Genomic DNA, 25,359 nt, shown 5'->3' with positions numbered 1-25,359 from the left:
CTTAGCCTCTGCTGAGCCCCAAACACAGCTGAAGTTTAAAAACCATTATCCAATCCTAACATAGATCCATTATTTCACCACAGAACCATATTATTTTTCAGACTTAAGTAACTGACTGAGCCTAAGTGTGACTTCATTGCCAACAGGAGCAGCAGACCTGAGAGATTCCTCGTAATGGGCCTTTAGGGCTACAAAACCTTTCACTCACTCACAACAAAGTCCTAGTCGCTTGACTATCTGCAAGAGTCGAAGAAGTCTCTTGGCATTTATGATCACTGTCTGCTACAGGGGAAGTCATATGAAATCCACATGCTACACATTAGACGCCTGTTCAGTGAGAGGAGCCTTATGGAACTAGCTAACTAACTAGATCAATATTTGGTCTGGGTCGGTAGAGTGAGTAGGAGCCTGTAACTCAGTTGGTCTAGGTCAGTAGAGTGAGTAGGAGCCTGTAACTCAGTTGGTCAGTAGAGTGAGTAGGACCCTGTAACTCAGTTGGTCTGGGTCAGTAGAGTGAGTAGGACCCTGTAACTCAGTTGGTCTGTAGAGTGAGTAGGACCCTGTAACTCAGTTGGTCTGGATCAGTAGAGTGAGTAGGAGCCTGTAACTCAGTTGGTCTGGGTCAGTAGAGTGAGTAGGAGCCTGTAACTCAGTTGGTCTGGGTCAGTAGAGTGAGTAGGAGCCTGTAACTCAGTTGGTCTGTAGAGTGAGTAGGACCCTGTAACTCAGTTGGTCTGGGTCAGTAGAGTGAGTAGTAGCCTGTAACTCAGTTGGTCTGTAGAGTGAGTAGGACCCTGTAACTCAGTTGGTCTGGGTCAGTAGAGTGAGTAGGACCCTGTAACTCAGTTGGTCTGTAGAGTGAGTAGGACCCTGTAACTCAGTTGGTCTGTAGAGTGAGTAGGACCCTGTAACTCAGTTGGTCTGGGTCAGTAGAGTGAGTAGGAGCCTGTAACTCAGTTGGTCAGTAGAGTGAGTAGGAGCCTGTAACTCAGTTGGTCTGGGTCAGTAGAGTGAGTAGGAGCCTGTAACTCAGTTGGTCTAGGTCAGTAGAGTAGGAGCCTGTAACTCAGTTGGTCTGGGTCAGTAGAGTGAGTAGGAGCCTGTAACTCAGTTGGTCTGGGTCAGTAGAGTGAGTAGGAGCCTGTAACTCAGTTGGTCTGGGTCAGTAGAGTGAGTAGGACCCTGTAACTCAGTTGGTCTGGGTCAGTAGAGTGAGTAGGACCCTGTAACTCAGTTGGTCTGGGTCAGTAGAGTGAGTAGGACCCTGTAACTCAGTTGGTCTGTAGAGTGAGTAGGAGCCTGTAACTCAGTTGGTCTAGGTCAGTAGAGTGAGTAGGACCCTGTAACTCAGTTGGTCTGTAGAGTGAGTAGGAGCCTGTAACTCAGTTGGTCTGGGTCAGTAGAGTGAGTAGGACCCTGTAACTCAGTTGGTCGGTAGAGTGAGTAGGACCCTGTAACTCAGTTGGTCTGGGTCAGTAGAGTGAGTAGGACCCTGTAACTCAGTTGGTCAGTAGAGTGAGTAGGACCCTGTAACTCAGTTGGTCTGTAGAGTGAGTAGGAGCCTGTAACTCAGTTGGTCTGGGTCAGTAGAGTGAGTAGGAGCCTGTAACTCAGTTGGTCTGGGTCAGTAGAGTGAGTAGGAGCCTGTAACTCAGTTGGTTTATGTTTGCCTTAATCAGCATCTCTCATCATGTGGCAGAGGGTCGTATAGGTTTTGTTACCTAAATACAGTACACTCAAAACGTTCAGACAGGGAAGAGTACATACGGAAAATGTGTCACTCACACCACCTCCCTTTCCTTGGCATCTCTGCCATATAGCCAAGAGACTTCTCTTCCGCACTGACTTAGTGAATGCACTGTGAAAGGCCCAGCTAATGCATCCTCAAGGTTGGATTTCACAGCCGCCTTTCAAACGCATGTCTGCATTCTCACACACTTGAAGTGAGAGTGCTTTAGACACACGGCTATTTGCAGAGGCTGTTGTAGGGTAAGAGCGTGGAGCGTCACACAGATGAAAGGAATCCTTCGCAGTCCTATGCTTTGTTTTCCGCCAACCTCTTTTTTTCGGCTGCTAATGAGCAAAGTCACAGATCCAGCGGCCCAGGGCTGCCGAGATAAGAGACAGCGTTTCCACGGCTACCACCCACTCTCATTAGAAACGGAGGACTGAGCTCATCCTTCTGATCCAGTCGCCCACACACACACACACACACACACACACACATGAATACAAAACATGACACACTCTCCATGCGCACACAAACACATAGAGAAACATACACCAAACATGACACTCTGCATATTTGCACGCACACACACACACATAGAGAAACATATATAAATACCAAACATGACACTCTCCATATTTGCACACACACACACACACACACACATAGAGAAACACACACTTGCATGTGTGTACAAATATGCATGTACACACATCCACACAAACACAAATCTATCTATTTATATATACACGACACATACAAGGCATATTTCCAGCCGGGCGTACTGATTATAGTGACATGAGAGACTGACATTCCCCAAAGCAAAGCATCAGAGGCTGGAAGCGTTGCTGTCTGTAGTCACTGCTTGGACATCTCTAAGAGAGAAACTATCTAGAAGAACTTAGCTCCACCTTAAGGACAATGCAGGTAAGGACATGCTTGCCTTGTGTATGATGGTAAAATGGAATAAAGAGGGAAATGTTTCCATTGAGACTGCAGGCACAGAGCCAGTCTCCACTCTTTATAGGACTTGAGTTCACAGACCCTAGTGTCAACCTTCCCCCTGTGTCATCAACAGGCCTTTCCTTTCTTAATCATACTTAGAATGAGTTCTTGAGTGAAAGCATGAACTTGCTCAAACAAACTCCCATTCCCTAAATCCAAAACCAAGGAAAAAAAACACTTGTGTGAAGGGTTGTAGAAATGTTCAGAAACAATCTAGAGCAGTTTTCAGCCACTAAGGTTTAAAAAGCTCCAGGTAGAATCCTTGGGTTTATTATTTGAGGACAAGCCAAAGATTATTTTTTTCCTCAGAGGGTAGGGCACTGGAGTAGGGTAGTCAAAGGTGACCTGGTGAGCAACCAGCCTGCTGACATCACTGCCACCAGAGGACCCATGGACCTACACGTGAGCCATCGTCGAGGAGGACATTCACAGAGCTGAAATGGCTCGGGCTAAAAAAAGAAAATCAAAGAGATGGATATCGATCTCACTTTTGAATAGATGCTCTGTCTTTGTTGTTGTACGCACGTTGTTGTCGCTTAACCAGTCTGATATAAACAAAAGCAAAGATAGTGTAGCAAAGACAGGGGAAGGTTGAGTGCATGTCATGACACTGATCTAGCCGGTGTTGTCATTCTGTGTCCTCATGATCACTTAGGGATCATGTGAACCAAAGTTGCCCCTACACATTACCAAACAGCTGTAACATTACAGTGACGTATGAATGGATTCTTTCTCTGACTGAGCTGGGATTTCACACACAACTTTAAAATTGCCCTCTTGCATGAAAATGAGATCACATTTTAATGCTCAAAAAAGAACAACAAAAACAACAACAAATACACCACAACAAATCTCCTCAGGAACAAAAAAAGGCTTATACAGCCAACAATTTGAAATATGGCATTCGTCTGGCCCTTTGGCCAGCTGGGATTGTGCGTGAGGCCCTCGATGACCACTCTTGAGAAATCCCCTCTGCCGTTATCGTTCCTTGTTATCTTCACTGATACAGAGTGATACAGCAGTGGGGCCCAATGTTATGCACATCGCTCGTTGTTGTAACATCAGGGTGTGCCACAGGAAGAAAACACAATCCAAATCACTACTCATGTCTGACTAAGAAGAGGTGAGAGTCCAAAGAGATAGGGCTGGTGTCGTTTTACATCACTTGCATGAGTCAAGCTTGCAGTGAGATAAACCAGAGTCTGTGAAGGAGCGGCTGGTGTGGGTCCAGAGGTCACTGTGGCATGCCATCTTCTTTGGGATCAAGTCAACTCATGTTCAGAAGCACAACAGCAAACGCCAGAGGAAGCCTTGAGCCAACGCCGCAACAGCTGAGAGAATCTACAAAGATCTGGAGCTGGCAGGAGTCACAGGGTGGCAGTCCAGAAACAGACACATACGCATATTAATCATTGAGTCTCATTACCTCAACACACACACACACACACACACACACACACACACACACACACTCACATACATACATAATTCTACACACTCACACACAGTGTCCAGTTCTGTACGTTCGTTCGTTCGCTACTTCTGTTTCTTTTCCTTATCAGCTTGGCCTTTAGGCACAGCGGGCATGAAGTAGGTGGGGCGGAGGGCACACCGCAGGGCAAGGAGGATGGGCACAGCTACGTATGCCACATTAAGCCCCATCACCCCACGCCAGGCATCAGAGGGGATCCGGTAGGTGAAGGGGGTACGAGAGTGCAGAGAACCCCCAATATGGCACCACTGAGCCTGGACAGAGAAGCATAGGGAGAGGAGGTTACATTTACTAGTAACTGACTTAGTATATGACATATCATATCTGCACTACCTACTGCTATTGCTGCTCGTGTTCATAGTCTTACCACTGTTATACTATCAATACTGTTCATACTCCATATATCTTATTTCCTACTGTATATATTACTAATTTATTTATATACTTCATCATTTGTTTATATACTGTATTACCACTATACATTACCACTTTTTTTGCACTTCTGGTTAGATGCTTAACTGCATTTCGTGGTCACTTGTACTCTGTGCAATGACAATAAAGTTGAATCTTATCTAATCTAATCTAATCTAACTGAATCCCATTTTGAGTGTTTTCATGAAATCTCCTTCTTTAACATGCTTGATGTATGTGAAGAGAGTTACCTGGGCCATAGCTCCAGCGAAGAGCAGAGTCCAGTCCAGCATCCAGCTGCTTCCTGGAGTGCTCAGGCCATACACACAGGCAGCCATGAAGGGAAGAGCATAGAACAGGAACACCAGCATCTGGGAGGGGCACACATGTTCAGTCTGATTAGTCCCGCTAGTAATGATGCTAACCATGGAGTTGTGGAAATCCTTTGTTATGCCAGCCAACATGTCCCAATTTAGAACGTCAAATAGTACAGAAAGCCAAGTCATTGCCAAAGCACTACAGATAGTGTGGATGAAATGAATGTATACTCAACCATATATACTTAGCCAGTCAGTGTTCTATCAGATAGTGTGGATGAAATGAATGTATACTCAACCATATATACTTAGCCAGTCAGTGTTCTATCAGATAGTGTGGATGAAATTAATATATACGCAACCATATATACTTAGCTAGTCAATGTTCTATTGCATGACCCACCATGACTTTGGAGAAGGCCACATTGTCCTTCAGGTAGGGCTCATACTGGTAGATGTAGGTGAAACAGACATCCAATCGACAGTCCAGAACCACCTGCACACAATGAAGCAGTATAGAGAACAATCTAAACTACTCATGGGTATTACCAGGGCATAGAATTACAATTCAAATGGCGAACTTTAAAGGATTTTGAATTCAAAAAGATGCTCTGGCTTGCATGTCAGGGAGTGATAAAGACAGATATGGATAAAGAAAAAATCTGAGGGAAAATAGGCCAACTGTCAATCTCTCCATTGAGCTTGGAGATGCGCCGAAAGGTAGTATGAACCAATATAGTCCTACAAAGTAGTCTCATCACTAATACACTCTCATTTCCATCCAGGTTCACTGACATCCGTTTACTGCCTTTTAAACAGAAACTCAAATGCACTAGGGAGCTTCCTCCAGTACTTCTAGCGATGGCCTACACTGCCACTCTGGAAGACTGGGATAGACATGGAAGGACTTGGGACATCAAGACCACATTACTGCCCCTGATGTACTTCACCAGTGTGGAAGGCACAAAGAGAGCAATGTGGAGTCCCTCTTGTGGTTAAATGTTGAGTAGGAGTGGAATGTTAAGGGGCCAACATGGTTGACGAATTGGTCATTGCGCACGCCAAAGGTGATGTCAGCACAGTGCCAAAACCTTTTATGCCCACGCTTGGTGAGCATGTGAGTTGCTGCAGTCTTCTCCTAAGCGATAGGTGTCGAGAAAAATACATCTACGCTACTGGAAAGTGAAATACGCCGAAGTAGAGCACAGTGCAATGTAGGTCACATTACTGTATTACCAGTATTAATTTGGGGATAAACTGCTGGAAGCATCAATAACCGGAGGTACTGTGCCAAACACCAAAGCATGGGAACAGCAGGTTATATATTCCATTTCAGACTCACAAAAGCCCTCAGCAGGGTGAAGGCCATTCCTCCCAGCAGCACCAGAGACAGCAGCAGGTCAACAGGCCGAGTCAACACACTCTTCTTCTGCTGTTCCGCAACCTGAATGAACACAATCAAACAAATGCAGGTGAACATATGCTCTCACAGAGATGCAAAGAAGACACGCATAGGGATACGTCACACGTATGGGGACATGAACACACACTTATACACACACAAAAGTATGAATGTACACACATTTACATCTATACAATCAGACACACTCACAAACCTATACACACACAAGAAATGCACACACTTGGAACTTCCTGCAAACATTAGTTCTACTACTGGTCATAATTATTGACTAGTTTTCTTCTTCAGGCTTTACCTGATCTGCAGGAATGATTGGCAGCTCTCTGGGCCTACCCAAGAGCGTTACAGCAGCCCATACTGGCAGTAGCAGGAAAGGGATGTTGCGCCAGAAAGCAGGAAAAATGTTGGTGCCATATTTACCTACCCAGCAAAACAACTGAATAAATAAACTGGAAAGAAGCACACTATTACAATGATTCAGTGTAAGAAATCTGCAACCAAATGTTAGCATTCTGTAGTAACTGTGGTAGCTGACATAATTGTGTTGGGAAGTCAAAAGAATTAGAGTTACTAACCAATGACAATTCCTGGGATGAACACGATCTGATTGGCTATAGATGAGCCAGCCCAGAACAGACCCAGGCTGCGGAATGTCTTCCTGCAGGGACAAAAATAAACCTCAAAATTAGTATGTTGCCTCATCTGGCCCTTCAACCCCTCTGGGATCCCTGTTGTTGCAGTGGGCACCAACCATCCTGCTATGACTACTGATAGTACATAACCAGGGGAACAGTTTCAGTTCCATTCTATTCTACAGCATTTTCCCAATTCAACCGCTCATGCCTCCTACTTGCACAGTGGAACATACAGTGGAACATACAGTACAGCACAGTGTATGCAGAGGCATTGACATACAGGAACATATAGGAACAAGAACATAGAGTAACAGCACAGTGGTCTCACCACATCCTGATTTATGTTTCTCTTCATTCATATGGATTTGCTAGCCTGCAGGCTGTAGCCAATGGGAATGGACAGGATTCCATCAAAATGACTGACAGGCCAGTCACTACAACCAAGGCCTTGCAGACTAGGACGATGATTGGCTTGCCATATTTAGGTTCGGCTGGACATGACGGAATTTTAATAGCAATCCCTTTAAATCTATGAGAAAATCATCATTGGAACATATACTGTATGTGTTCCATGATTGAACATCCATGTTTTGGAAGCCAGATATTTACAGCTTACTACAGTTATACATTTGATAAAAAAAACTATCAAAGAGTCATAATCTACTCAACCTCATTATGCATCATGTTTGTCAGTGTAACAATAACAGTGATGCCATTGGTGTATGGATAAAAGGACTAATCTAGTCTGCAGACCTTTGTACAGTATGTTCCAGTCAAGCAAACCTAAACAGGTGGCATGAGGTTGAGTAGATTGGAGGTTGAGAACTCAAACCCCCTCAATGCAGTAAAAGCTGCACCCATCCATCCTTCCCTGAGGGCACAGAGGGAGGGAGCGGTCCTTACCCGTGGGCCATGCGTCGCACCATGAGCAGCTGGAGGCTGAAATGCACCGTGCTGTCCCAATAGCTCATCATGATGGCATAGGATGTGGACAGATATGGCTCCCCCTGAAATACAAAGGGCAAAATGGTTTGTTTGTGTATTACTGGAGGCATGGGCAACTATAGGTAATAATTATAGGATGTGCGTGCATTTGGGTTTGCTGATGGCGTGTGTGATGCTTTGAGTAATGGTGCGTGTGTGATGGCATGTGTGTGTGTGTGATGGCATGTGTGTGTGTGTGTGATGGCATGTGTGATGGCATGTGTGTGTGTGTGTGTGATGGCATGTGTGATGGTGTGTGTGTGTGTGTGTGATGGCATGTGTGATGGTGTGTGTGTGTGTGTGATGGCATGTGTGATGGTGTGTGTGTGTGTGCGATGGCGTGTGTGATAGTGTGTGTGTGTGTGTGATAGCGTGTGTGATGGTGTGTGCAAAGCGATCACTTGTACCTTCCTCAGGTAGAAGTCCATGAAACCCTTGATATAGCCATCCTGCTCCAGTGCGTTTGTTAGTCCAACAATGCAGGTGAATGAAAACACCCCAAACACTGCAGAACAACGATATATAATTAATTTCCAACCTTTTATCATTTATTTTCTTCCTCCTCTCCCTCCTCTGTTTCTATTCTCCCACTATTCTCCATCAATGGACTCCTTCCAGCGATTGATTTCTGCTGCAGCAAGAGGGAGGTCATGAGGCAGGCTTGCAGACCCATGGGGATGTCCATTTATATTGAGGTCCCTCAAAGGGTGACTTAACCTGATGCTGCCAAGCATTGAGGCAGAAAGGGCACATCCCTGAGCATCAGCCCAGCCCTAGCGATGTCTGGGTGAAACTGGGTTGGGGTTGTAGGGTACACAAATGAAGAGTGCCAAAAGGATCGATAAGAACAGAGAGGTGCCCCTAAAGGAATGAATATGCCCCAAACAAAGATGGATAGAGGACGCTAAACTAACCCAGGCCAAGGTTGTAACATATTGTGCATCAAATACATCTCAAGTATGACTTAAACAACACAGAGGCATACTGTACATAAATGCATACCAACAACCCCCCACACACACACACACACCCACACACACACACCCATACACACACACACACACACACTCACACAACTAAAACAACAGAGGCATACTGTAAATGCATACATACCCCCACTCCACACACAAACACACACACACTAAACTACAACTAAAATGACTAAATTGAGGTACCATAAAAAAGTGGGTCCACAGCCTTTTTGTGTCGCATGGTGAAGTAGAGCAGAAGAAAGACAGACAGTAGGACCACTGCTCCCATTGCCAGGATCACTTCAGACCTGCAGAGAAATCACTCAATAGATGGATGATCTTCACAGACAGCTTCTATTGTCATTTACTGCTGCTCATTAACTGTAGTAGCCTAATTTATTAATCAGAATCTGATCCATTCAATTGTTGATTGGAAGTGGTTGAAGATTGGAAGTGGTAGCCATATGAGCTTGTATAGTGATAATGCTATATTATTGCTACATTTTTTTCTCAGTGAAGTCCAGAGATTAAGTACTAATACATTGTGGACATCATACCGAAGATGTAGTCGTCACACACGACTACACCAAAAAAGGGGTTTCTAGAGCACTCTGCTGGTATACTGAAGTTACTATACTTCAGTGAAGTATAATACAGACACACACCCCTCATTCAAAAACGATGTTGTGTTATATAGTAGAGTAACATCTTACTTTTGAACGGCAGGAACGTTGTTCATTGCGCACAGCACAAAGGGTGCTGTCAAAGAGAAGAGGAAAACTCCAACCTCCTGAGGCAGATGTATTTTCATGTTTTCGCGGTGTATTCAGATTTTTTTTAAATTAAGTCCCTATTCTGGGTTCACCCCTTGCAGTCCAGACGCCAGAAAAGCAAACACGTGCGTTCTTATACCACGCAGCAGCTATGTCTTTTATTTCTATCCCGGCTCTCTATTCTAATGTTCTATTGCATGATGTCCTCGTGGTTTGTCTGACTGACCTACAGTCCCACATTAAGCAATGTAGAGTGCCTCATCAGGACAGGTCCAAAGTCCTCTGAACTTTGTGACATCATTGCCACAAAATAACTCGAATGGCCTAGCCCTAGGCCTACTACATTGGTGACTGGTGTGTGCACTGAGCATTACTATTATTTCCACGAGAGGTGGCAATTTGGCAATTTTACCACGGAGGGCCGTGCAAGAGTGGGTCTATATTTTTTTACTGATTTATTGGGATAACTGTGTGTTTTACTATAGCTTTTACAAGTAATATAGTGGTGGAGGCTGTGTCATTTGTAATCCGTTGTCTGTAGGACTACTGAATTGTTTCATATAGTTTTGGACAGTGAAAAGTTAGCCCACACAGTCCTGCATGCATATATTTTGTTGATTGAGATTGCACTAGATGTAAGTGCTATGCGCTTATGCAGAGACCACCATCCTGCTTGCGAGATTGGCATGACGACATCGGAGCCGGCGGAAGATCCCACCTTCTCAAAAAAAGATGGCGCCGTCGACCAGGAAGTACGGAAAACAACAGCGTTGAAACTGCACCATCGGCACTGCGCCCAAATATTAACAGAATCGAAATTTTGTGTAATACAACACCCCAGACCTAGAGGGGAAATCCTATAACAAGCTGAAGGCAAGATGCCGTGTATGTCGAAACGGTAGCGCAGCCCATCGGAGATAACGGTTAACATTCTGGTCTCCAGCGTTTAGAAAAAACAACCATGTCAGGCAACAGACATTTCAACGTTCATGAAGTGAGCTGCTGTATAAAATACTTCATATTTGGATTCAATATAATATTTTGGGTAAGGACGCTACATTTTCACGACATGATAGTTGTGCGACAGTAGGCTATTATGTAGGGATGTTATGGCCACCATGTTCATCTTAAATCGACATTTGTATAACCATTCTCGCGTTTATGTAAATGTTTTGATTAGACAATTATGATTTAGTTTTGTATTGACATATGTTAATGTTAATTTTGTACTACCTTTATGTAGGCTACCAGAATTATGCTTGCGCGTGAATGAACAGATGTCCGTCAACGCTACAAAGCCCTTGCCTTTGTTACGACTGTAGTCGTGGGCGTGTTATTCCGTGTGCTGCACTTGTCAAATAACCGACTATTGTGCGCTTCTGTTCAAACCGGACCGAATTGCCTGTGGACTAGCCTACTTTAATTTACTGTCAGTCATGGCGCTTTTCCGTTGTAACGTTAAAGTTTGCCATTAGGGGCTCTGCGAAACGGAAGCTTTTTATAAAATGTTGTAGCCTACCTAATTGTGTTGCCAAAGATGCATGTGGAGTATAGAAAGTAAAAGGGTTACTTCAACCTGTTTGAATGTGTTTAAGTGCATCTCGGCCTGACTTTGTTCATGTCATTTGAAACCTAAGATCGGGAATTGAAATATATTAAGTTTTTATTTACACTTCTACTGGCATTTTGTAATGACATGCACTTTATTGTCACGTCACGCCATATAAAACATGCTCCGATTTTTTTTAAGATCAAACTTTAGTTTTATAGAGTATTGGCCTGTCCTTACATCAGTGGAGATGAAGATGGGTTATTTTTCTCATTCTCCTTACTAACATTACAATTGTTTCTTTAAGTGTTGAGATTATGTAGAACTTTTTTCTTCATTATTTTTTTTATTTATTTTTTATAATTCCTTATTATACGGCTCTTCAGAACGTTCCAAAAAGCCCCGTTGATTTGAATGGGCCATCCCCAACGTTCGCAGACTTATAATGACCTGCATAATGACCGCTGTGCTGTCAATGGCAACGGGTTTTGTGCTTCTGATATAGGTCTTTCATATCATTCCGCAAGTATTCCACACTAATTCACCCTTCGCTAAGCCCCGCCCACCTTAACTACTGTTGCTACGCCTGACAAGCTTTCGTACCTGGCATATCAATCTCAATGATAAGTGCCGTTATCTGACGTCCTCAGAGAGATAATAACTAAGTTCTGGAGTTCAGGGGAGATCTCTGAAAGAACGAGGCAAAAGGGGCTTCAGTATGATTTTGAGGGATACATACATGATATCTGCGCGAAGTCAGACAATGGGAAAATACATATTGAAACCTCCGGCAACCCCCCTGATGCTCCCACGTAGGAACTGACACAGGGAGAGCAGCAATCGGATTGGGGAAGTCGTGTGTCGGCCGTCATTTAACAAAATGCTAAAATATATTGAACAGTATGTCAAAGCGAGCCTGCATCTTGTCTTTATTTTACGTTAAAATGTACGCATTCTAAACAAAGAACCGTAATCATTTGCAAGCAATACTGAGATGAGTTAACTATCCGCTAGCTTGATAACATTAGCTTGTCCTCATGTTGGACACTTAACAAAGTGCCAAAATACATTCAACAGTATGTCAAACGCGAACAGTAGAACATTTTACGTTAAAATATGTGCATTGTGAACAAAGGACCGTAATTATATGCAAGCAATACTGAGATGAGTTATCTCGCTTGCTAACATTAGCTTGTTGTAAGCAAATGTAAGTGTTCTTTGTAAACATTCAGCTGCGATTGGGGCCTCCCACACTTCTTTATCCACTCACGGCATTTCTCATATTGAGTTTTGGGAATGGAAAACCCTCCAAACTCTTTGGGTATCGGCTGTCGGTTTTGCACAACCCATAGGCACAGTGCTTCGGAATCTTCACTTTGCCAAAACTTTGTCAGGTCCTCCGCGCTTAGTTACCCGTTGCTAAACTACGATTGGCCTGGGCCGGTTTTTGGGCGTGGCTTAGCGAAGGGTCAATTACAGTGCATGAAATGCCCTGTATTGTTATTCCTAGGCTTCTTCTTCTTCTTCTTCTTCTTCTTCTTCTTCTTATTCTTGTTACCTTTTTCTGCGATTAATTCAGCCCGAACCACTTAACGTAGAAACTTCATTCAAACTTTGTCGCGTAGGTCTTGTAAACGACACTTATGCTATGTATTTTTCACTTTTCTAAACTTTATACTTTTTAAGATATTAAAGAAAAACGAATATAAATTTCTCCCATTGACTTACATTGGGCCATTATGACATCATAATAGGGTCTTTAAACTGGCTTGCACCTGTGCTTTACTCTGCCGTGCTAAGGCAAAAGACCGTAACTTCAAGTTTGGTCAAAAATGAGTTTTTGACGTATTTGTAAAATATCAGCAGTAATTAAACAAATGTACTGATATTAAATGTACAACTAACATGCCATTATCAAATTAAAGCCAGTGACATCAGTATTTTGGTTGATTTCACGATGTATAGGCTACCGACAGTTAGCATACCAAGCTAGGTAGCATTACCATTAGAATTGCATGGCAGATATGCTAAGCTATCGGGCTATTCCCCCACCCAGTGCCTGTGGCTAGTCCGAAAAAGGTGCATCTAAATCGGGTAACTTCGCTTGGCGAGCGGGGGCATGTGGAGGGGGAAAATGGGCCTCATTCTCTATCGTTCTCTCTCTCTCTCTCTCTCTCTCTCTCTCTCTCTCACACACACACACACACACACACACACACACACACACACACACACACACACACACACACACACACACACACACACACACACACACACACACACACCCCCCCCAATGGACTGACATAGATGTTTTATGTGTTTCATGTGACAATTCAAGTTCATTGTTTTATGTGCTTAATGTGATAATTCAATGGTGTGTGTGTGTGTGTGTGTGTGTGTGTGTGTGTGTGTGTGTGTGTGATAATCATTGTATTGGTAATTGTGATAAATGAAATAGTATTACTACTGATTAATTAATAGGGTCATTATTCCATTGTTATTATACCACTGAGCTTTAACATAGAAGTTACTGCCTTCTGCCTTAGTATGCTTCACTGACACCTGTGCCAAATCCAAAGAACCTCTTCTCTCTCTGTCCCTCTCAATTTAACTGTAACTAGGAACATTAAGACACCATCCATTCTCTATTTTTTTTTCTCTCCATCTTTCTCTCTGTCAACTTTCTCTCACACTCAATCTCTCTTCTTCACTCCATTTTTATCTCCTTTTTTCAATATTTTCACTCTCTCTTTATCTCTTCATCCAGAGCCACTCTTGTTCACTTTTCTTTCCTTTCTTCACTCTTCTTTCCTTCTTACACTCTTCTTTCCTTTCTTCTTTCCTTCTTTCACTCTTCTTTCTTTCCTTATTTCCTTCTTCCACTCTTCTTTCCTTCCTTCACTCTTCTTTCCTTTCTTCTTTCATTATTTCACTCTTCTTTCTTTTCTTCTTTCCTTCTTCCACTCTTCTTTCCTTTCTTCACTCTTCTTTCTTTTCTTCTTTCCTTCTTTCACTCTTCTTTCCTTTCTTCTTTCCCTCTTCCACTCTTCTCTCCTTTCTTCACTCTTCTTTCCTTTTGTCTTTCCTTCTTCCACTCTTCTTGCCTTTCTTTTTTCCTTCATCCACTCTTCTTTCCTTCTTCCACTCTTCTTTCCTTCTTACACTCTTCTTTCCTTTCTTCTTTCCTTCTTTCACTCTTCTTTCTTTTCTTCTTCCTTTCTTAACCTTTGCATTTCATGCACTGGTATTTCCTTCAGGAAATGCATTTTCTAGTTTATCAATGGAGTTTCAGCGGACGGTTGAGCAGCTGTGTTCTAAAGAATGTTCAACGTCTTTGAAGTTCAACGTCTTTGGCGAACTATTTCTCTGCTTTTTAACACTACGTATAGTAACAAATACATTGTAAAAAGACACACTGTGTTAAGTGTATTTGTTTTTTTGTTTTGTTGTGGCAAGTAACCGTATAATAAGCGGGATAATGTATAGAACGCAGGTCCTTATCGGAAAATAAGTCCCTTCAGGGCGAAGCGAGATACCTCCGCTTCGCGTCGGTATCGGTTCACCCTGTCGGGACTTATTTTCCGATAAGAACCTGCGTTCTATACATTATCCCTTACAAGGTTCCAAATTGCAGATTTTTTAGAGGGTTCTAAGTAGAAGCTGTGATGGTTCTACATTGGAGAGCAGCTTAATACGAATGGTTCCCTTTAGAGTGTATGTTTCAGTGATTGCCTCTTTGTCTCAGACTGCAAGGAGATACAGTATATCTGGCCTGAGATTTGAAATGTACGTAGCTGAAGTCTTTTCTGTCTCCCAAGCCCCTTTAATTCACCTCTATTTACTCTGGCTCTAAAACAGAGCAGCAAAGAACACTGGCTAGCCAACACAAATGGAGTAATCGGTTCAGTTCAGTAATTGATAACACATGGCCTAGGACTGAATTTTCTTCTCTTAGAGTCCTGAGTAGGTTATGTTGAAAAGAAAGCAAGTAAAACAATAATTTGAAGTCATCACCATCTCATGTAAGTTATATTTATCTTTTTTGTAGATCAATTAAAATGGTTTCATCACTAGTATACCTGACTCTGTTGGGGTTGGTGGTGCAAAAGCTAAAGGTTGGATCTGGGCCAACTGTAAGAGTGTGCATTCAGGATTTAATTTGCCCCCGGGGAACAGAAAAAAATAAAACAATTATTATGTGAACAGGGTTTGTGAGTGGAGATAGGTGAAGTCAAGAAAATAGACAGGCCAGGAAAATCTAACAGTGATGTGGATATTGTTGTTGGAAGTCCAATGCCTCTTACGTTTGGCCTTTTCTCTTCTCTTTCAGCTCCTGGGGGTGGCGTTCCTGGGCATAGGCCTTTGGGCTTGGAATGAAAAGGTGAGAGGTGGAACTGGGTGATTTTTGGAGGTGCTTTCTACATGATGAGTTCTGAAGCTTGCAAGCCAGACAGCAACATTGCAAACTGGCCCAAATCAGCTGAGTGCAGTCCTGGATGTCTCTGGGACATAATGAATCACCCAATGATCATCACTGCACAGCTCCATGTTCCACACAGCCATGGGAACATTACAATTCAATCTAGCCACCATCTTACTAGTGACTCTGTACACGATGATGATTACGAGGCTGTGCCCACTGTCCTGTGTGTGCGGCTCTATGTCCCATGACATCAGTGCATTGCAGCCTCACAGGCATGTCGTATAGGCTGTGTGATGAGGGGAGATTGAGTTTGGGTGGGGACTTGGGCCTCAATGCTTGGCCTTAATCTTTTGACATCTGTCCTCCCCTCTGCTGTCCTTTGTCAGTAATCATTTCCTGAGTTTGGTCTTCCCTTGGCTGACTACATTAAAGCCATGGAATGCTGAGCACCATATGTATGAATAAGATAAAGGCTGTGCTTATGATGAAGCAGGATATTGTCTCAGGGTAAAGATCTTAGTTCCAAGTTAAACGCATGGAAACTAAGCAGCAGTCTGTTCAAGCTTTCCCACTTTGTAAATATACCCCATTGAGAATAGCACCCAGAAGTGCACCACACTTATTAACTGTCTGGAGTCTGTTCAGTCTTAACCATCCTGAAAGTCGCTCTGTGGCTTACATGCATATACATTGATCCAATATTATGGCAATCACACTTGTTTTCGATTTAGTTCATGGTTGTTGTTTTTTTTGTTTGTTTGTTTGTTTTTTTGCCTGTATACACACGTAAAAAGATTACAAACGGCAGCAAACCACATCTTTTTAGTTTGAGAGAAAAAGAGTAGAGTAGAGTTAGAGTTGTCCAGCCATTCTTTATTCCGTCCAGCCATAAGAACAGAGGCACAAAGAGAGAAAGAGACAGAGATTCTGACTATTCAAGACAGGTATGCAGTTGTTTTTCTGCAGGAAGCCTTACTGAGTGGTATGCTGAAATGATCTCAGATTAACCATGTCTTATTTTGAGTGTAGAATATGAAGGGTGTGTGTATGCATTGGTGTTTGTGTAGTGTGTGCGTTTGTGTGTGTGTGTGTCAGCGTGCGTCTGCGTGCGTGTAATCATTTTATTATATTCATCACATAGCAATTGTTGGATAGAAATGTCAGTTACACTTTGCCGGCTGGAGTTATTTATGTCAATTCATTCTTTTTCTTTCTCTCTTTCTTTCTTTTGTTTTCTTTCTTTTTCTATACTATCATGATGGCCTGCTTCTTCTCTTTTACTTTCCCTTTCTCTCTTGATTTTGTCTGTAGGGTGTGCTATCCAACATTTCCTCCATCACTGACCTGGGAGGATTTGACCCGGTGTGGCTCTTCCTGGTGGTGGGAGGTGTGATGTTCATCCTGGGCTTCGCTGGCTGCATTGGAGCGCTGAGGGAGAACTCTTTCCTCCTCAAGTTTGTATGTTCCTCTCTCTAGTTCACACACACACACACACACACACACACACTCACACTCACACTCACACTCACACTCACACACACACACACACACACACACACACACACACACACACACACACACACACACACACACACACACACACACACACACACACACACACACACACACACACACACACACACACACACACACACACACAACTTAATTTTTTATACCAGTAGGTAACACAATGCGCCTCACAGAAGGAAAAGGGGGGGAGGGGTTACAAACACTTGTAAAGAGACACAGATTTGTAAGAGATAATGTATAGAAAGCAGGTCATTATCGGGAAATTATGACACGGCTCTAATTAATGCTGTAGAATGCTCCATTCACTTGAACGGGGTTTCGCCACGTTCTGCGGTCAATTATTTCTGATAACTGACCGTTGCTATGCAATTATGACCGCTGTCAAGGAAAGTGGCCTTTTTGCCTCTGATTCACGTCTTTCGTACATTATTCCGCTTATTATACGACTACTTGCCCAAACAAAAAAATATAGAATTGTATTAGTTACTATACGTAGTGTTAAAAAGCAGAGAAATAGTTTGCCAAAGACGTTGAACTTCAAAGACGTTGAACATTCTTTAGAACACAGCTGCTCAACCGTCCGCAGAAACTCCATTGTTAAGTTACCGGACTACTTGCGGAGTGCTACGAAAGACTTGAATCAGAGGCAAAAAGGCCACTTTCCTTGACAGCGGCAATTATTGCAAAGCAACGGCCTGTTATCGGTTAATAACGGGCCGCAGAACGTTGGGAAGCACCATTCAAGTGAATGGAGCATTCAACAGCATTAAGAAGAGCCGTGTAATCAAAGTTTAAAGGTTTAAGTCGTTTCAGCCATTCTTAGGTATTCTGGCACAGAACAGTACACACACACACACACACACATATACACACATATAAGCAAACACAAGCATATCCTCTCCCTCTCACACATACACTTGATAGATGATAGATTAAAAAGACATTTATGTATAGTTCTATCCCTTTAGTGGTTATTTTTTACATGTATACATTAACTGTATGGCAGCCTCAGACACAAGGAAAGTCTCTGTCTGAGGCTTTAGCATGAGAGTGGTGAGGAGTGATTGGGAAGATTTGTCTTCATGCCTAACTGTGGTTTCCATGGCATCTGGGAATGCTAGCCCAGAGAACTCAAGTGGTTGCCATGGGGAATTCTTGGACTTGGAACGATGAGTTCCATTACTGAATATTCTTGTTTTTTGGAAGCGGGTATTGCAGTATGTAAAAGAATACAGGTCACCCCTCTTACTGTTGACTGAACTCTCCGTTTTGAAATCTCTGAAGATGATTACCTAAATCTTGGCAACTAAGTAGGCTAAGTTCATGTCCACTTGCTTAGCTGTAACTGCGCCTTGAGGGGTTGAGACATGAGCCTTGCTGTTGTATTGGCTTATCTCTGAAACATGCTTCTGTAATATCCAGTAGATCTTGGAAGACAGACAGGTTGACTTCTAATTGGGTCTGAGCTTTTGGGTGCTTTTTTCAGTGTGTCCAAGGGCTGATACCAACGGTATCTTGAAGATGGGAAAGGAAAATAGATTCAGTAAGGACCCGCGATGCAGCTGTGAATAAGTGTGTAAGAGGGGTGAAAGTGTTTCTAAAGCACTTCTTCCCGCTGGGTCTGTGAAATACAAAGACATGTTGGAAAGTCACACTGTAGTGTTTAGTTTATGTATATAATCCATCCTGCCATTTAACAGGGCTTTAGAGGTAGTTTCTATTCATTTGAAACAGACTGTTGTGATTGATTCTGACTGTTTTGGGCTTCAGTTTTCCGTGTTCCTGGGGATCATATTTTTCCTGGAGCTAACGGCCGGAGTTCTGGCATTCGTCTTTAAAGACTGGATCAAGGACCAGCTCAAGTTCTTCATCAACAACAACATCCGTGCCTATCGGGATGACATTGACCTGCAGAACCTCATTGACTTCACCCAAGAATATGTAAGTGGTGGACTCTCTCTCTCTCTCTCATTCACTCGCACACGCACACGCACACACGCGCACACACACACACACACACACACACACACAAACACAGACACACAGACACACACACAAACACACACACTAGTGAAATAGAGTGTGAAATGCATAGACGTTGTGTTCAGCAATTACATTATATAGGTGTTCATGTTTTTGCTTGTTTCTTTCTTTGTGTGTGTGTGTGCATTTGCTCTGTATATTATATTAGGATATTTTCTGAGAGAACATATTTTGTGGTAGATACCGAAGCACTTTAATTAATTTACCACTTGTATTGTGTCTCGTGTGACCTCTGTGTGTGTGTGTGTGTGTGTGTGTGTGTCTGTGTGTGTCTGTGTGTGTGTCTGTCTGTCTGTCTGTCTGTCTGTCTGTCTATCACTATTTCTCTTTTTGTACCCTGTATACGATCACCTTGTGGCCATGTGCTTGTGCCTGTGTCACATGACTGTTTGTGTCTGTGTGCCTCCGTCTACCTCTGGTCTGTGTGTCTGTCTGCAGTGGGAGTGTTGTGGAGCCTTCGGTCCTAAAGACTGGGACTTGAATATCTACTTCAACTGCACAGACACCAACCTGAGCCGGGAGAAGTGTGGGGTGCCATTCTCCTGTTGCACTAAGGATCCTGCTGTATGTGTGCATGAAGACCTGTCCTTCTACACACACACACACACGCACACACACACACATACACACATTCACACGCATACACACATACACACGCACAGACACAGACGTTCATCAATTTCAGCTGTCCCACTTCTGTTAGTTAAACATTCAACATGATGGGTGAATCCTTTTAACATGATTCATGCATAGCAATACTTATATTATTGCTATGCATGAACAATAATTAAGATCAGAGACACACAAATCTAATGTATTTGAATTTAAGTAGCCTTCTAACTACTTGACTAATGTTCCACTTTTTGTCCTTAGGAGGATGTGATCAACACACAGTGTGGCTATGACATCCGAGCTAAACCTGTAAGTAGGGCAATACTGCTTCTTTTTCTGGAATAGAAATGAGTGGAGAGGGGGTGGTTAAAAGGAAAGGGAGAAGATGAGACGATGTTGAGATTTGAGGGGGAGGGAGTTGTTGATAATGAATATGAGAGAGAAAGAGAAAGAGAGAGAGAGAGATTTCTTGAGTAACTTTTTTAACTGAAGAAACATTTATGAGGGCTACTAGTATCAGTACAGAGGATGAGGGACACAAATTCCCCATCAGATTAGTTTAACTTTTGTCTGCTTTCAAACGGAACAGCTACAAAATGCCAGTGAAATTCTCTGAAACGTGTCAGTATTTCAGAGTCTCTGGAGTTTTTCTCCCAGCAGTTGGAGGTTTTTTTTTTTTTTTGTTTCTCAACCATTCCGTGGTGATTTCATTGTTTTGAATGAGCTGCCTGTTGGTCCGCCTACCATTACTCATGCTGAAACGAGAGAGAGAGAGAGAGAGAGAGAGAGAGAGAGAGAGAGAGAGAGAGAGAGAGAGAGAGAGAGAGAGAGAGAGAGAGAGAGAGAGAGAGAGAGAGAGAGAGAGAGAGAGAGAGAGAGAGAGAGAGAGAGAGAGAGTGAGAGTGAGAGTGAGAGTGAGAGTGAGAGTGAGAGTGTAAGTAGATCATGAAAGAGTTTGTGTAGGTCAGTGAGAGTGTAAGTAGATCATGAAAGAGTTTGTGTAGGTCAGAGACACTTCCCCCCTTCCCAACTCCAGAGACTGATACTCGGGCATGACTGTTTCCAGTGATGCAGGAATGCATATTACATGTTATAAAATACTGCACTCTGCTACCAAAATGAAATGAAATGTTTCCAGTTTGTGTCAGAGTCTGGACATTTCTTCCCGATAGAGGTGTGTCAAACTCATTTTAGTAAGGGGCCACATACTACCCACTTTGATCTCAAATGGGCCAGAACAGTAATAGCATAGCATAGTAATGCATACATGTACGTAACGACAATATTTCTCTATGTTTAAATCATTGGTGAAGGTTTTTGGATGATAAACCCTATTTTAAGGTCTTTCTACAATAAACTAGAAAGATAAAGACCAAAAACTCAGACATCAGCCCACTGTTTATCTGCCTGGGCTCTCCTCTGCAGATTCCCTCGCTTTGTGACATGTTTGCTGCCTGTGGCAATCTGCTTCCGGAGCAGACATCGCATTAACGCTGTTTTTGAAGCAGGCATGCAAACTTGTCACTTTTCGGCGAAATTCGCCGTTTTCACACCGAAATATGCCATTTGCGTGAATCGTGTAGATCCGAGGAGGAGGAGGGGGGGGGGGGGGATTTCCGGCGTGCAGCGTTTGGCTAATATAATTTTTTTTTTATATTGAAAACTCGTTATCATCACCATTACTTTCGAGTTTATGAGTTCGTCTGCCAATTATATGAAAAGCACAACTCTCAGGCTGTCAAAAGAACATAATTAGCCAATCAGAAGTAGATTAGGGCGGGTCTTGGGAAAATGTGCTTTCACCACCGACTTTTCTGTATCGCTCTGCCTACGTAGATGCCAAAGTAGAGATACTGTCACACCGAAGCAGAGTAAGTTCAAGAATCCTTGGGAAAATGCCCTCCTAGTTGATGAAGGATTGAAAAAGAAATGGCGCTGGGCATGGATAGAAGAGAAGGACGGTAAGCCTTTTGGTAGCCGGTGTAAAAAGTTAAGAGAAGCAGGTGCTCTCTTGTTGTGCTTAAGAAAGCTATGTATGCAACTAGCGGGAAAACTTCCACTTATGAGTTAGACCCCGCTCGTAGAGCAGCTGTTCGTGCTATCGAACACACAATGCTTTTACCGGGGGCAACAACCACATCTGATGTACCGGCATCAATAACTGACCGTTTATGTGCCCTGAAAATATGCGTGTGTACGTTCATCGCAGAACACAATCCAGGCAAGCTCGCCCAACCCCTGGTGAATTTATGCCAAAAAATAGCTGAAGACAAAATTGCTTTGACTAAACTGTCAATATCCAATCAGCATGCCAGCTATTTTAACACACACGGCATGACACCAGAGTTTAAAAGACGTATTTCAGAAAAGCTAAAGTTTTCCTTAAATGTCGACGAAGCCACCAACAAGAACCTGGACAATGTCCTCGTTCGGTTTTTTGTTTAAGATTACAACGCAGCAAAAACGCAACACTTTCCAGGCAGGAACATGAATATAGCCAATGCCTCAGCAATTAGGCTACTGTATGCTAGAATAAAAGATGTATATTTTATTATACGATTATTTCTTCTGAACGAAGTAATTATGGAAATGTTGCAATATAAAACTACATTCTACAACTCTTTAACGGTTTAAAGTGAATCGCTGTCCTTTTTCATATATCCTCAATAAAATGGTTGCAAATCAAATCTTCTTTCACTGACTGAATTTCACATACCCTTGTAACATGTCACCTTGTGATTGTAGGTCATCTTGAAATCTTCCAAGGACAAAGCTTAGCAGCAAAACTTGATATCAAAAGAAATCGTAAATATGGTGTTAGTACCATATTGTAGTGAGGTGGAGTATTGCTGACCCTCTTGGGATTGCAGTTTCAAAAGTCCCACCATAATCTGCCATCATTCATTTCTAAATGTTTTTTTGTTTGATTGTTTGTTTTTTTAAATGTTGGCTGGACTGAATCATCTGATGCTTGTCTGTGACACCACCATGTAATGTATAAACAATCCCACATCTAGAGAAACAAACAGCATACATAGACTAGACACTTCTCCACTGCAGTTCTAAAGACAAAATGTACTTGGCATTACCCATGAATGAGAGATTACGTCTGAATAGTCAGTGTTTTCATTTTGTTGTCGTCAGGACTTGGAGCAGAGGACTTTTATTAACACTAAAGGCTGCGTTCCTCAGTTTGAGAAGTGGCTCCAGGAGAATCTCACGGTGGTGGCTGGAATCTTCATAGGCATCGCTCTGCTTCAGGTGAGGCTGAGATGAGAAGGGATAGCTATCTAGCACGTACACTAAGCATATGAAAAAAAGGGGAGCCTACTTTGCATACATTAAATGATACAAGCTATTTTGAGATGTATATACTGTTTGTTTACTTTCTGTTTACACACATACAAAGTGTTCTCTTTGCAATAGTCCATAGGTTCTAACCTTTTACAAGATTCCTGAAAGTTCCCGAATGAGTTTTACAATGAATGGTTGATTTCAATGCACTGGCTCCTTGTGCCAGTGGAAGAAAAGTTCTAGTAATATAGCAACATTGTGAGGGTCATTGTGAAGTCCATAATTGGAGTCCTGAATTAAAGAGGTCACTAACAGCTCTGCTGATCTGTTGTCTTATTTCTTTTCTTCCTATTTTGAATCTGCAGATTTTCGGGATTTGTTTGGCACAGAATCTACTGAGTGACATTGAAGCTGTTAGGGAAAGCTGGTAAGGATCATTAATGAATAGATATTAATGGACATACACTCCGTCTCCAACACTCTACCCCTTATTTTCTTGTCCTTCTCTCTCTCTCTCTCTCTCTTTCTTTCTCTGTAGCTGTATTAAGAATACCCTGAAGTACCAGATTTCAGAATGCATTCCCCTCTCTCTCTCTCTCATTCTCGCCCCACTTTTATGTTTCCTTCTATATAGATTCTAGAAGTGATTTGCCAAGTTCCTCTTCCCCGCTGAAGCAATGATGATGATGATGATAACTTGTGTTTGTGTTCCTCTTCCTCACTGAAGCAATGATGCTAATGATCGCCTGTGTTTGTGTTCTTCTTCCTCAGCCTCTTCACCTAACAGTGGATTCTGGGGGGTCGGAGCTTAAGATACACAGACCCCTCCCCCCACACACACACACACCCCCCTCATTTTCTATAGCCTGGAACTCACCCATCCACACTCACATGAAGACGGAGTTGAGCTGAGGTGCATCAGGAAGCTCCACAGGCTACTGCACATCTGCTAACACATCTGGAGTACAGTATGCAGCACTTTATATCTGAAACATAATGAAGAAAGAAGAAAAAAAAGATGCTTTGTACGTAGGTTTGTTTGTTTGTCATGTTAAGCACTGAATGACATTGCATAGCAAGAGGATAACCTGTGTCTGTGATTTTAACTTACGGAAAGTAGAGGAGCTAGACGGCTTTCTGAATGAAACTTTCTTATACAGGCACAGTCTTTTTCAATAAGTTATTTTATAAGTGGAAGGTGGTGTCAGACACTCCATTGGATTGTGATCCTTCTAAAAAACAGTTTGGGGGTGGGGCGGGTAGGTGGGGGGTTAAATGCACTGCATGCCTTTTGTTATGGCTTTGGTCATTCTATGGTGGCTCCAATCCATTTGTATCTGGGGGGATTACCAAGCCTTTCTCTTTGTTTTCATGTTTGTTTGGTTTCCTTGCACATCTGAGGTCAGAACATGTTTTTCAGCATCTCAAAAGGAATTTGGGAAGAGCAAACCTTAATAACCCTTGGTGCAATGTTGAGGTGGTGATTTGAGTCATAGCCAGCTCACTTTATTAAGGTCTTTCAGCGCCAAAAGCTAACCATTTTCTTACACCATTTTCAGGGTTTTATGTGACCCTAAAATGCAAAAATCAGGAAACAGTTAAGTGGATCATCAATAAGGATATGACTTTGTCCATTAACATGTATGGGGCAGTTAGTGTCTGCAGATTTTACATTTAAATCCCATACCATCAGTATGTAAGGAGATAAAAGCATATATTAAACAAAAATTATTTACTCATAAAGGTTCAAATGGAACCCTAGGTGTCTCTAGTTGTATTTGATCCACAGCACCCCAGCTCGTGTCATGTCAATAGTGTTTCATTTATGAAGAGTTTGATCAGCACTCATCTCTTCTGAACCTGCCACCCAACTGTAAACTGTGTATCTGACTACAGAGTGTTTCTTCAGCTGAAGGCAAAAGGGGCTTTAACCCTATAAGTCTCACGGCAGGCCAATTACACTATAGTGATGTATGCTTTCACTGTGCGTAAATCACCACTTCTTTGTGCCATAGTAGTTGACCGGAGCTAGTATCCACTGACAAATCTGTTCTTGACTCAGCTATTTTTTCTGCTGTCAAGCTGGTGCTGATGAGAGGCATTCAGCAGTGGGGGTGCCACGCGAGGCTTTAGAAAGAGTAAAATATCAATAGAAGTATTACACTATACAA

The 25,359-nt window shown here is 42.6% G+C and overlaps 2 protein-coding genes across 2 annotated transcripts; one reads left to right on the top strand and one right to left on the bottom strand.

The window, feature by feature from the left end:
• Positions 1-4,270: 4,270 nt before the first annotated feature.
• Positions 4,271-9,775, bottom strand: tm6sf2a (transmembrane 6 superfamily member 2a; the record flags this gene model as incomplete). The annotated part of the gene is made up of 10 exons (XM_080836283.1): positions 4,271-4,480; positions 4,889-5,008; positions 5,358-5,450; positions 6,297-6,398; positions 6,670-6,794; positions 6,950-7,032; positions 7,913-8,016; positions 8,401-8,498; positions 9,169-9,272; positions 9,678-9,775. 10 exons carry the CDS (start codon positions 9,773-9,775, stop codon positions 4,271-4,273), a joined length of 1,137 nt encoding a protein of 378 aa, XP_080692409.1.
• A 705-nt stretch (positions 9,776-10,480) lies between these two features.
• Positions 10,481-24,395, top strand: tspan5b (tetraspanin 5b). The gene is made up of 9 exons (XM_080838116.1): positions 10,481-10,782; positions 15,617-15,667; positions 17,021-17,167; positions 19,010-19,180; positions 19,721-19,846; positions 20,156-20,203; positions 23,039-23,155; positions 23,554-23,615; positions 23,960-24,395. The coding sequence occupies exons 1-9, from the start codon at positions 10,699-10,701 to the stop codon at positions 23,970-23,972; spliced, it is 819 nt and encodes a 272-aa protein (XP_080694242.1). The 5' UTR covers positions 10,481-10,698; the 3' UTR covers positions 23,973-24,395.
• Positions 24,396-25,359: the final 964 nt, after the last annotated feature.

Source organism: Sprattus sprattus (assembly GCF_963457725.1).
Source record: "Sprattus sprattus genome assembly, chromosome: 4".
Classification (NCBI taxonomy): domain Eukaryota; kingdom Metazoa; phylum Chordata; class Actinopteri; order Clupeiformes; family Clupeidae; genus Sprattus; species Sprattus sprattus.
Note: the sequence above shows the minus strand (reverse complement) of the source record. Positions and strands in the feature narration are given on the sequence as shown.